Source organism: Myxocyprinus asiaticus, chromosome 3 (assembly GCF_019703515.2).
Source record: "Myxocyprinus asiaticus isolate MX2 ecotype Aquarium Trade chromosome 3, UBuf_Myxa_2, whole genome shotgun sequence".
Lineage (NCBI taxonomy): Eukaryota > Metazoa > Chordata > Actinopteri > Cypriniformes > Catostomidae > Myxocyprinus > Myxocyprinus asiaticus.
This window is the reverse complement of record NC_059346.1, coordinates 41,137,295-41,150,655: the sequence shown is the minus strand read 5'-3', so window position 1 is coordinate 41,150,655 and position 13,361 is coordinate 41,137,295. Positions and strand designations below refer to the sequence as shown.

At 37.4% G+C, this 13,361-nt stretch overlaps 1 protein-coding gene across 5 annotated transcripts in view; it reads left to right on the top strand.

The window, feature by feature from the left end:
- The window catches only part of LOC127425608 (myocyte-specific enhancer factor 2C-like), a 99,486-nt gene that overhangs the window by 66,179 nt on the left and 19,946 nt on the right, over positions 1-13,361 (top strand). For 3 of the 5 annotated variants that reach the window (XM_051671806.1, XM_051671787.1, XM_051671778.1), the window contains 3 exons: positions 4,985-5,131; positions 6,684-6,828; positions 8,048-8,122. In XM_051671806.1, the coding sequence (XP_051527766.1) occupies positions 4,985-5,131; positions 6,684-6,828; positions 8,048-8,122 (367 nt within the window). The remainder of the gene's footprint in view (positions 1-4,984; positions 5,132-6,683; positions 6,829-8,047; positions 8,123-13,361) is intronic. The other 2 variants (XM_051671814.1, XM_051671796.1) reach the window with 1 other exon arrangement.

The following is a 13,361-nucleotide window of genomic DNA, read 5'->3' as shown; positions in this document are numbered from 1 at the left end:
TTCTGTAATGGAAATCACTACATGGGCTTAGAAACACCTCCAGAACTCATTGTCTGTGAACACAGTTCACCGTGCCATCCACAAATGCAGGTTAAAGCTCTATCATGCAAAGAAGAAGCCATATGTGAACATGATCCAGAAATGCCACCGTCTTCTCTGGGCCAAAGCTCATTTAAAATGGACTGAGCAAAGTAGAAAACTGTTCTGTGGACAGACGAATCGAAATTTGAAATTCTTTTTGGAAACTATGGACGCCGCGTCCTCCGGACTAAAGAGGAGAGGGACCATCCGGCTTGTTATCAGCACTCAGTTCAAAAGCCTGCATCTCTGATGGTATGGAGGTGCATTAGTGCCTATGGAATGGGCAGCTTGCACATCTGGAAAGGCACCATCAATGCTGAAATGTATCTACAGGTTTTAGAGCAACAAATGCTTCCATCCAGATGACTTCTTTTTCAGGGAAGGCCTTGCATATTTCAGCAAGACAACGCTAAAATGCATACTGCATCTATTACAACAGTATGGCTTCATAGTAGAAGAGTCCGGGTGCTGAACTAGCCTGCCTGCAGTCCAGACCTTTCACCAATTGAAAACATTTGGCGCATTATGAAATGAAAAATACGACAAAGAAGACCCAGGACTGTTGAGCAGCTAGAATCCAGTATCAGACATGAATGGGATAAAACTCCTCTCCCAAAACTCCAGCAACTGGTCTCCTCAGTTCCCAGACGTATACGGACTGTTGTTAAACCGAAGAGGGGATGCTACACAGTGGTAAACATGGCCCTGTCCCAACTTTTTTGAGACATGTTGCTGCCATCAAATTCAAAATTACCTTATTTTTTCCTTAAAATGGCACATTTCCTCAGTTTCGACATTTGGTATGTTTTCTATGTTCTATTGTGAATAAAATATGGGTTTATGAGGGGTTTATGAGATTTGCAAATCATTGCATTCTGTTTTTATTTACATTTTACATAGCATCCCAACATTTTTGGAATTGGGGTTGTATAATGGATTGGTTTAGGGTTGGGATAAGGTGTTAGACTTTATGGTTACGTTTACGTTTAAGGTTTGGGTTAGGGGTTAAACTTAAGCCCGCTATACACTGTAGGATTTTTACAGTCCTTTAAGATTGTTACTTGTCACTGTACGATATGAACGCATTGAGATCACCATGGCACACTGTTAGTTTATGTCAGACCATACAATACACATCGGTGGTCCCAATTGTCCCGATCAGTGAATGTGATCGTAAATATAATAGAAGTATATAGATCGTTAACAATGAATAGATGCGAATCAACGAGATTTGCCCGGGGGAGTGAGTCAGGGCATCGGCATTTCCGTTTCTCCAATACCACTCCATCACCTGTCAAATAGGCCTTTAATAAGACATCCTGTTCACATATACACAAAATTAGAGATGTTGAGAATGAACGCGAGTGTGGGAGGTAGCCTACAGTAAAAATTAGCCACCACAAGCAAATATTTGTAACCTATCAGCCACGCAAAATTTCGAAAATTCATGTAGGCTAATAATATATCGTGCTTGCAAATGTATAACGCACAAACACGACATAGATTTCTATAATTGTATCCAACTGTATCTGCTGATTTAGATTCAAACGTCCAATAAATACGTACCAATATAAATTGTTCAAACTTTTTTTTTCTTTTATAAAATTGGAGTGGTGTGAATCGTAACTAAAGAACTTTACAGACATTTAAAGTAAATTTAATAAAAGTAAAATAGTAATTAAAATAAAATTGAAAAAAAAAAAATCATGATAAATGTGAAGAAAAAAAAACGTGTTAAGAAAATGCAATAATTTATTTATTTTCATTTTGTAAGCTCTGTATTTATTTAATTCAGGGAATAATGCTTTTATATTGCTGAAGTGTTACACTTTTCTCCAAGTATTTTCTGCTTATTTATTTATTAAAACTTTTTATATAAAATGAAAAGAAGAAAAAACATTGAAAGAGCTTGAGTAGAGTGATAACTGGGCACAAATGTTGTGCAAACGCAGAGCAGGTTTCTTTCCAAGTAAATTGGGGTGCGAGAGAGGAGCGGAATATCTCATCTGGACGTCCTAATAGCTGTCAGAACTTCATCGGAGGCTAAAGATCATCGCAAAGGCTATTAATCGGCCATTGGTGAGCATCTCACACTAAACATTGTAAGATTACTGATTTTGCCCTACGACAACAGAAATCCTTTAAGATTCCTGAAATTTGTCTCAGACGGCAGAATCGTGGCCAAAATCATACAGTATGCACTGAGCTTTAGGAAAAATCATAAGAATGCTCATTCAAAACCCTATTGTTTATCTTTCTTCCATGGTACACAACAGTGATTTTCCTATTTAAAGACAAGGTTTATGTTTAGGGTTTGTGTAAGGGGTTAGACTTTATTGTTAGGTTTAGGGGTAAGGGTTATGGTTAGTTTTGTTTATTATTGTTTATTATGTGCGTTTTTGTACGTTTGCAACTTGTACGATTTCTTGTGATTTCACCACCTCATCCAATTATTCCGACTTGTCATGAGATCAGGTTGGAAAAAAGATGTGATGAAAGTGGTAACTGAGACCAATATACTGCCTAACATCTCCTTCTGAGTTCCATGTAAGAAAGAAATTCATACGAGTTTGAAACGTGATGTTGTGGAGAAGATGACAGAATTGTCCTTATTGGATGAACTGTCCTTTTTTAATTACAAAATGCTACCTTCTTAGATATCTTGTTTTAGGCTAATTGAAAGGAAGCATTGTATGGATCCGTCACAGAATGAAGCTCAGTGAAAAATAAATAAATAGGTACACGATACTTGTGTGGTTGGCTCAGTGGGTAGCACTGCTGCCTCACAGCAAGAAGGTCCCTGGTTTGAGTCCTGGCTCACCCAGGGTGGGGAGTTTGCAAGTTTTTCCTGTGTAGGTGAGAATGTGTATGTCTATGTGTGTTAGCCCTGTGATGGACTGGCCACCTGTCCAGGGTGTTTCCCTGCCTTCAGCCCAAGATAGCTGGGATAGGCTCCAGCACTACCTGTGACCCTAGGAAAAGTGGCTTCAGAAGATGGATGGATGAATATTTGAGTGTGCAATGTATTTTTACACTTATTAGAGTATTCTACACCTTGCAGACTTAAAGAGAGTTGCTGTCTTTGTAGAGCATTCCAAATCTGTCACTTATGAGCATTGCTGGTCATTGTTGTGTTCTGGGTGCTGGTCTCTAGTATACTGGTGTGCTGGTGAACCTACCAGGCTTTTCAACTTGCTTCAACTAGCTTAACCAACTTAATAAGAAATACCATGCTTGTCAGCCAGCTTCACCAGCTAAATTTTGCTGGAGAAAAGCATGGCTATGCTGTTCCACCAGCTAGACCAACACCAAATCACCACTAACCAGTATAAACCAGCCTAGACCAGCATGGGAACTGCATGATGGTTAAGCTGGTCTTTGTACCCATGACGTTTTTGGGGTTTTGTTGTTTTAATTATTGAAAGAGAGACACAATATTTATCTAAATCTAGCTTTACTTTCATTTTCTATTTCAATTACTCAGAATATCTGTATTTTTCTTCAAAGCATTTGATTAACTTAATATGTAAAAGCCCACATCATCACACAGTACCTACCTCCACACAATCCCTAAACAACTAATATAAGCATGTCACACCAAAGACAAGAGAATGAGAAACCCATCTTCATCAAGCAGTCACGTCAGCAGAGTAAATTAATTATTGTATGATTGATGCAGACAGGTAAATGAAGGCAGTGAAGAACTATTGTATGTGTGAGAGCAGTAGCTGCACATATGTTAGCGGGTGCTAATATCCTGCCACACTGATCTCCCTCTGTTAAATCTAAAGTTGATCTGGTGGAAAGTGTCTCACTTTGATGAGACGTCAAACTCTTCGGGCACCATGTACAGATAATGACACAAGACAGTTGTAGACATTTTGGTGTTTTGTGGTACTCTTAGCATGAGGCTGTAAAAGTACCTCAGGGTTTTATTTCAAATTTACCCCAAATTTTTAATGTACTCAAAAGATTTTGCCTACTAGAATTTTGCAGCACAAACTGCTATTAGCTATTTTGGACAGGAGACTCAGGACAGCAGAATCTTTTACTCTAGTGAATGAGTGAAATGGTGACAAGTGTAAATTAAGAAGAGATTTACAAAAACGTAACTCCCCATTTGACAGACACTCTCTCATAGGTTGACTCTACTCTGAGAGGAAGATGTCATTCCTACTAGAAGGTGGCCATCTGATGGCAGAGAGTGAAACTGCTCCTTTAATACAGATGGGAGAGGCCACGATTCTTGATTTTCTCTGCTTTCATAGCTTGTTTGCTCAAGCATGTCACAACTTTTATGCTCCATCACACAATTTATGTTTTATGTTAAAAGAATCCTTGTATTATTATTATTATTATTTTATTATTATTATTATTTTGGTTCTTTGGTAGTCTAGTCCTATTTGGTCCTGGGATAGGTCATCTGTGGTTAGGAGCAATAGGGCCGCTGGAATCACATGAAGATTTTTTTTTTTTTTTTTTTTTTTTACTTTTTGGCACCCAGACCTGGTTAAATGTTGATATGTTTAAATTTTAGGTTGGCCCTTCCTGTGTGTGTATCATGTTGTCTCTGGACAGCCTCCTTTAAACCAGCTTACAAGGAAGATTTATGATTATTTTATATTGTATAAATATAAGTAACACGACCTTAAGCAAATAGTCTAAATACAAACAAGACATGAAAGATTTCTTGAAAATTAAACTTGAGCTTTGAGTTTCTTTATTTGTAGCAATGTATTAATAACTCTTTTTATGTCTCACCAAGGCCGTTTTTGTAGTATGTTTAACAAGACAACTCTAGGAAAACTTCAATTTAATCTTGTCTAAATACAGTATTCATGGAAAACCCACTTGAGGGTCTTTGTGGTCGGTATTTGAAATGTGTGCAAACTTGTATTTACAGACATTAAGAAAGAAGGGTCTAAATGGCTGTGACAGCCCTGACCCCGATGCAGACGACTCAGTGGGCCACAGCCCAGAGTCAGAGGACAAGTACCGTAAAATCAACGACGACATTGATCTGCATATGATCAGCAGACAGAGGCTTTGTGTAAGTACCAACATCTCAGACAAGCTCTCTCACACTTCCTTCTCTTTCTCTCTTTTTCTGTCTCTCTCTGCACTGTCTCACTGTTCGCCCTCCGCGGACCTTCAGGCATTGAGCAAGAAAGAGAACAAAGGCAACAAGAGCCCGGAGTTCATGTTTGCTCTTGCTCTCGCTCCATGTACGGAGGAGAAATACAAGCAGATTAACAAAGAGTTTGATCTTATGATCAAAACTCAGAAGATATCTGTAAGTACAGTGAAGAGAGAAGAGGCGAGGGCAAAACTAGCAGCTCTGTGGAGAAGCTAGCAAAGCTAACAAGCTTATTTGGAGAAACAGTGGAAGTTCATTCTAATCTTAATTTAGTCTTGCATTGATCCTATGTAACATATGCAGATCTAAAATAATGTAGGAAAGGCATGATGCTTGGATGCATAGGAGGTAATTACATTTCTGATTTATAAGGCTTGGCTGACACTAAGATTTTTAAAAGTGTATTTAAACTACCAGTTGAATGTGTGTTGGAAAGCCTTCCACTAGTTCAGAAATACAATAGATGACTCATGACATCATCTTTATACCTACAGTCTGATTGTTTTAAAGATAATTGTAAAAACATTAATTTGCAGACTATCAAGGTGCATACATGTAACTAATAAGAGCATGATAGAATTAAGATAAATAAAACTATTTATTCAGCAACTGAATGTGTGCGCACACTCAGCATTTCCATTACAAGCTTAACTAACATAACTTGAGGCAAAGTGTTTATCGAAAGCTTTGAGAATTGTGATGTTAGATTTATATTGATCAATTTGATATTGTTTCTCCTAAAGAATAATAGTATACACTATGTTCAGGAACTCTACAGTGTATTTAGTGGCTTGGGGGAATTTGGTTGCATTGGGTGGAGTGGAGAGACTCTGACAGTGGTGAAGATGGTGGCAGTTAAGTCTGTGGTTACATTGACTGAGTTATATTTTCCCAGTTAGAGAGTACAGCAGTGCAAACAGGAAGGATGTCACCATGCAAATGATCGCTCATGTAGACAAAAAGATTTTAAGAGCCCTCTCCTTATCAGTAATTTTAAAATTGTGTTTTCCAGGTTTGGAAAATTAAATGGAAATTAATGCAATCTTAAGAAGTCATGGAAATTTGTATAGTAAACATACAGTATGTAGGTAATTCACTCGAAGCCTGTCAAGGAAATGTCCTGGTCATATTTAAGTAATGCACATATTGAATTACAGTATATATATATATATATATATATATATATATATATATATATATATATATATATATATATATATATTATTTTATATATCATTTTTTTTTAACATTGTGATAATGAGAATAACATATTCAGTCTATTACTAACCATTCAAGCTAATCCATCAACAATATTCTCACATTTTACTTCTGTTTCTTTTTTCTTTTTTCTTTTCTTTTTTGCTTCTCTTCTGTGTGTTTAGTGTTTAACTCTTTATTTTCACCATTATTGTTGTAGTTTATGTGACCAGTTCTTAATAGATACCTTTCATCTGTCTTACATCAGGCTGTGCCCTCTTCCAACTATGAGATGCCCATTCCCGTGAATAACCAGATCTACCCTGGTAACCATAACCTGCTTCCCTTGGCCCACCATGGCCTACAGAGAAACAACATGTCACCCGGAGTCACGCACAGACCTCCTAGTGCAGGTAGATAACACATACAGCTCATGAGTGTAATCAATGTATTCACTGCAAATGAAACACAATGTGAAATTTGTGAACACTTGTATTTATTCTTGATGTAAACGTTCCTTAAGGATACAACTAAATCACATTTTTACCATGTTTATTTAATTTAGCTTAATAAATGTCAAAAGTCCTATTGTGCACAATTATTCTAAACATAATAATAATTTCCTTTGCCTCTGAAACAACTTTTCTTTTCTACTGATGTAACCACGCCCAAACAGGCGGGAAAAATGAATATTAACCAATAATATCAGAGCCCAGTTTTCAAAATTTTCAAATATCCAATCAAGTACGATATTTAAAATCAAGAGCTGCTCTACATTTTTGACTTGTTTCACTCTGAAATACATCACGTTATGTGAGTTAAATACATTTTAAAAGTAATTTTATGATGTCTTTAAATTTAAAAGTCATCCTAAATTATGCAAACAAGCACAAATTACAATAAAATGTCCATGTTTAACTGTATTACTACAAAACCAATACTCTCTATTCCTTAGCTTTTACCTATATTTCTGTCTCTTCCTGTATTTTTATATTTCTAAGTCATGGATGTTCATACACGATCATGTTGGCACTGGTATTGTTGTGTTGTCTTGGTTCATTAGATTGAGCCTTTCACCCACAGCTCTGTCATTAAAACTGCTTTCTCCTGATGTAATCAGCCCTGTATTCCAGGAGCGCTTAACTAAATATGAGTTTTGGCCCAGCCCGTATTCCTCTGACCACACTTGCTCCTGTGCATGCTTAAAAATAAAAATGTGTAATTTTTCTTGGACACCACGGCCGAGCCCCGCCAGCCACATCGCTTCCCCCTCAGAAATGTGTGCTGAGGTGGAAAAGGACAGTGTTTTGTTCTCTCAGACAAACACACACACGTCTCTGTCACCTTATATTTGTCTTTCAGTCTCCCTTGCTCTTACACTCGCTAGGAGGAAGATCTCTATGGCTCGAGGGAGCTGAATAAATGACCTGACAGATTTAAGAAGGAAGATTTTGTGGTATGATATGGATGTCAGCTGCAATGAAGTGACTAAAATCTCTGTCTCTTTCTCTTTCTCTCTCTCTCTCTCTCTCTTTCTCTCTCTCTCTCTCTTTGTCTCTCTCTCTCTCTCTCTCTCTCTCTCTCTCTCTCTCTGTGTGTGTGTGTGTGTGTGTTTTTCTCTTCTCTTGCTAGGTGGTCTGATGGGAGCTGATCTCTCCACTGGCGCGGGCACCAGTGCTGGTAAGGACGGCATCCCCTCATACTACAGTATGTTTCCTCTTCATCAAAACTTTTACTACCATTAACTGCTCAAATTCTCTGCCAGCTCAAATCAGCCTCACAAATTTTCATGAGATTGTGATGTTTGTGTAAAGCTGGGGTTGTATTCACAGCTATTTATTTGCAGACATTAACTGAACTGGACTTTTTTAAAACCAAACATCCACAGTAATTGAATTTTGCCCACAACACAGTTCTTATGGAGCACTGCAAAATAAAATAAAAAATAAAATAAAGCCTAAACATCATTAAAACAAAATAAATATACTTCACCAAAATTGTGTGAAATAATAAGACTTATTTTCAGAGAGATGTTTTTTTTATTGTTATTCTTTACCTTATTGGCAAATTATCATAATTTTTTTGTTTATTTAAACATAAATATAAGAAAACATACTGAGGTTTGCACTTCAAACAAGAAAAAAAAAAAAAAAAGAAAAAGAAAATTCAGAAAATAAACTTTCAAGATAAATAAACTGTAAGCGATTTTAACGTTATGGAATTTCCATAAGCTGAGCCGTTGGATTTGCCATGCCCCCTTTTACCAAAACCTCACTCTAAAAAGACACCAAATGAGCTTTATTGAGACCAACACCGAGGAGAAGCAATTTTCAAAAACAACAGCAGCATATTAGTACCCTCAACTGACAACTTTTATGAACAGCATGGTATAAAAATTGCATTAAGCCTCAAAATTCACTGCAACTATAATACTATGAGAACGTGCAAAATGATTGATAGGTAGAAACTGTCAGAGACCGCGGCCCACGGACACATTTTTGTTTGCTGTTTACAGAGTCTAGTGCTGTCACAGAGACTGCTGAGATACCTAACTACATGTATTTCATTAATTTCTTTCAGGCAGTAGGAAAAAAAAAATTCCATAAAAAAAATTGCTTATAGCAACTTTAAGGATCAAATCTAATGTGTATAATACCTTGAAACCATTTCCATGCTGAATTTGTCTGAGATTTGGCAAAACCACATGCTCACATTCCCCGTGTGTGCCCTTTAAGTATGTCTCTATATGCTTTGTAAATATATATATATATATATATATATATATATATATATATATATATATATATATATATATATATATTATTTATTTATTTATTTAAGAGGTAAACAAGCATATTAGATCTAGGTATACACTTCACTATTTGACACTTTTACTCTGTTTGTTTGCTTCAGCTCCCATTGTCTGATCCAAACTGAACATGACAGTACACACAGCTTCCCTTTAAGTCTGCTCTTCTGCTTTATGTCTTTTACAGGATAACAAATATCATATGTTTGGAGTGAAACATACTTGGAATACTTTACCATGCAGTAGTCCAGTTACCATCCTTTTGGAAAATTTGTGTTTGAGTTTATATATACAAGCACAATCCACTTGAAAGGGATAGTTATGGCAGCATACAGCCAGAGTGCTGCTTTGACATGTGGTTGCCGCAGTCTCTGGGGATATGCGGACGTGTGTGTGTGTGTGTGTATGTGAGCGCGTTTGGGTGGTTTACGAGGACATTTTTTTTAGGTTACAAACTGGTAATTACAAGGATATTATGCTATAAATGTGGTTTATGAGGACATTTCAAGTGTCCCCATAATTCAAATAGCTTAAAAAAACATACAAAACTTTTTTGAAAATGTAAAAATGCAGAATGTTTTTTGTGAGGGTTAGGTTTAGGTTTAGGGGTAGGGTTAGGGTTAGGGGATAAAATCTGTTGTTCATACAGTATAAAAATCATTATGTCTATGGAGAATCCTCATTAGGATAGCTGCACCAACGTGTGTGTGTGTGTGTGTGTGTGTGGCGGGGGGGGGGGGGGGGGGGGGGTCTGTCAGTCTCAACCACTAACCAGTGGTCACTACAGAAGCATGGCTTTGATATTTAAAGCAGGACAGTAGTTCCTTTGAACTTGGTTCTGGGTTGCTGAGACACAGCTGGGTAACCTTGTCTGGCCCTGAGGCCATTGTATGAGGGTGAGGGGAAGGTCTGTCAACTGACCCCTTCTTCTCACTGTCTCTGATGCACAAAAGTGCCACTTGTTAATGTGGGCCTTCTGTCCATATTCAAGGTCTACTGCCATCAAATGAAGCCATTGTGCTGGTGCACACGCTAACAGAGGGCACAGTGTGGAGTTGATGTAGGCTGCCACTCTGGAAACAAGAGTTGAAGAGAGTCAAACGGCACAAGTACCCTCAGTATTAATGGTCTGACAGAGAATACAACATCAATATTCAGTCTTTTTTGTCTTTGAACAGCCTTAGTTGATTCCAAGAACTATAGTATTACATGTATTCTTTTTGCAGATGCTTTTATCCAAAGGGACTTACAGTGCAATCAAGGAATACATTTTATCAGTTCATTTGTTCCATGGAAATCAAACCCATGCTCCATCATTTAAGCTACAGGAACACTATAGCATCCTTTTTGTTAAAAGATACTATTAATTTAAACACTAATAGAGAGAGAGAGATACTAATAGTAAGTATATCTGAGTGAACTTGTATCCTAGTTACGTAATCTTGCAGTAACCACATTTTTAAGATTGATTGCAATCAGTTGCAACTTAGATGCTCAACAACTTTACAGTAAATGTGAAAAGCAAAACCCCATTATGAACCATCATTCAATGGCAAACAATCAAGACATATTTATATTAGTGCTTTCAGTCGATGCATTTTCTAATCGCAATTAATCGCATAATGTTTTGTAGTTAATTGCGATTAATCGCAGATTTAGAAAGTGTTGGATATTGACTCTCCATATATACTTCTTTTCCTGTCAAAATCCATTTAGTTCCTTCTTAGAAAATAAAACAATATGTAACAATAATGTTTTGTTATAATTTTACAAACAAAGCCTTCCACAGTATAAAGATGAAATGCACTAAAATAGCACCAATTAAAGTAGCATTATATGTTTCTCAAAGTCTAACTGGGAGAAAGAAAAATTGAAATAACTAGTCTCCCAATAGTTTACATATTCATTTCAATGGACATTAAATCTCTTAAACTCTCATTCTCATGTGTGTGTGTGTGTGTGTGTGTGTGTGTGTGTGTGTGTGTGTGTGAGAAAGAGAGAGAGAGAGAGAAGACGGTGGCGTTTCTGGATCATGTTCACATATGGCTTCTTCTTTGCATGATAGAGCTTTAACCTGCTTTTGTGGATGGCAAGGCGAGCTGTGTTCACAGACAATGAGTTCTGGAGGTGTTTCTGAGCCCATGTAGTGATTTCCATTACAGAATCATGCCTGTTTTTAATGCAGTGGGCATCCAATATTGATTTTCACCCATGTCCCTTGCGCACAGAGATTTCTCCAGATTCTCGGAATATTTTGATGATATTATGTACAGTAGATGATGAGATATTCAAAGTTTTCACAATTTTACATTGAGGAACATTATTCTGAAATCGTTCCACAATTTATAGACGCAGTTTTTCGCAGATTGGTGAAACTCTGCCCATCTTTACTTCTGAGAGACTTTTTAGTAACACTTACTTTTCCGGCCTTTTGTTGCCCCCATCCCAACTTTTTTGAGACGTGTTGTGGCCATCAAATTCAAAATTACCTTATTTTTCTCTTAAAATGGTACATTTCCTCAGTTTAAATATTTGATATGTTTTCTATGTTCTATTGTGAATAACATAGGGGTTTATGAGATTTGCAAATCATTGCATTCTGTTTTTATTTACATTTTACACAGTGTCCCAACTTTTTTGGAATTGGGGTTGTACACGTATATAAACTTACAGTATATTTTTTATTTTTTTGATTCAATGCTTGGCACAGAGTGCTTCAAATTTAACTTCATTATGTCCGTTGCATATGTTTTTGTGTGTGCACAGCACCCTGCCATTCTCAGACAACCACAAATCCCCTGCTATGTTTATTTATGCATGTGTGACCCATTGCATTAAGCTAAGAGATATGGAAAGGTTGGCCAGCTCATCGGACAATGTGAAGCGGACCACATTTTTTTACCTCATAAGGGGTGGTTTTGGGTCTCACAGACAGTATGAGAACTTTTTTATTGTTAACTGACTGCTCGCAGACATCTACTCTCACCACACCTCAGCAGTTTACTACCGGTCATTGAATTAGCTGTGCATGTGAAATTCTTTCAGTTGCTAGAGCCAGGGCCAGGCTGAAACCTCAACAATGAGTAAACAAACATGGACAACAGGATGATTAACTGAGGCCGTTAGACCACAATAAGAAATCAGAGACAGTTCAATATGCAGGGAAAGCGAGCGTGTGCTAAACCACACTAGACGGTCGGTTTGCTTTAACATTAAGTGGAAACTTAGGCCAAGCCCATTTACAGCTAAGCCTCCTCTGTGGAGCCCCAGAAATAGAATTGGGTCCTTTATCATCTGTACACATCAGGCGATTTGTGTGTGAGGAGGGGACCACTAGTTTCTGGGAAGCTATAATTTTAGTACTTCCCCATTATGAGGGCGATGGCTGGGCCTCAAGCGTACATGGAAAAGACTTGTGTGGCTTTTGCAAGGGAAACAGCGTGAGTCAGAAAACTTTTTGAAGATGGACACTGCATTGGCCTATAGTGCAGCAGTTTTCAACTGGTTTTGCTTCAGGACGTAGGTTTGCATTGTAAATCAAGTGATGACCCAACACACAGCAAATATTAAAATGTATTAATATCACCATGAACTGCCAAAGCCCAACAATGATGGTTTCATGCTCTAGGTAGCCAATAATTAACGGCATAAAACACATTGTGTTCGGCATAAACCATGTTTATCCTTTTTGCATGTATTTAAGGTAGCCTGGATCTGATTTTTGTTTTACCTTGCTTAATTGTGCGCATAGGATGAGGGCTTGTAACACAACCTGTCCAAGTTGGCAACTGCCTAATTTGGCTAGTTTCTACGCAGTGACAGATGCTTGCACCAAAATACTGTTTGATTGGATGCACAGCCTTTAAGTCAACAACATAAGAAATGGGAAGTGTTTTCTCCTCCCTTTTAAAGGTTTTTAAGCTTGTTTCTTTTTTTTTCTTTTTTCTTTTTTTTTCTTTTGCTATCCTAATTATGCACAGCTATGTGCATGTGTGCTATACATTTGTATATTTGTATTTACCGACCCTGTCAGGATGGACCTGCGACTTCTGAGGTCGCGAGACCCACTAGTTTAAAGGGATAGTTCACCCAGAAAGAAAGTCATACACATCTAGGATGGCATGAGGGTGAGTAAAT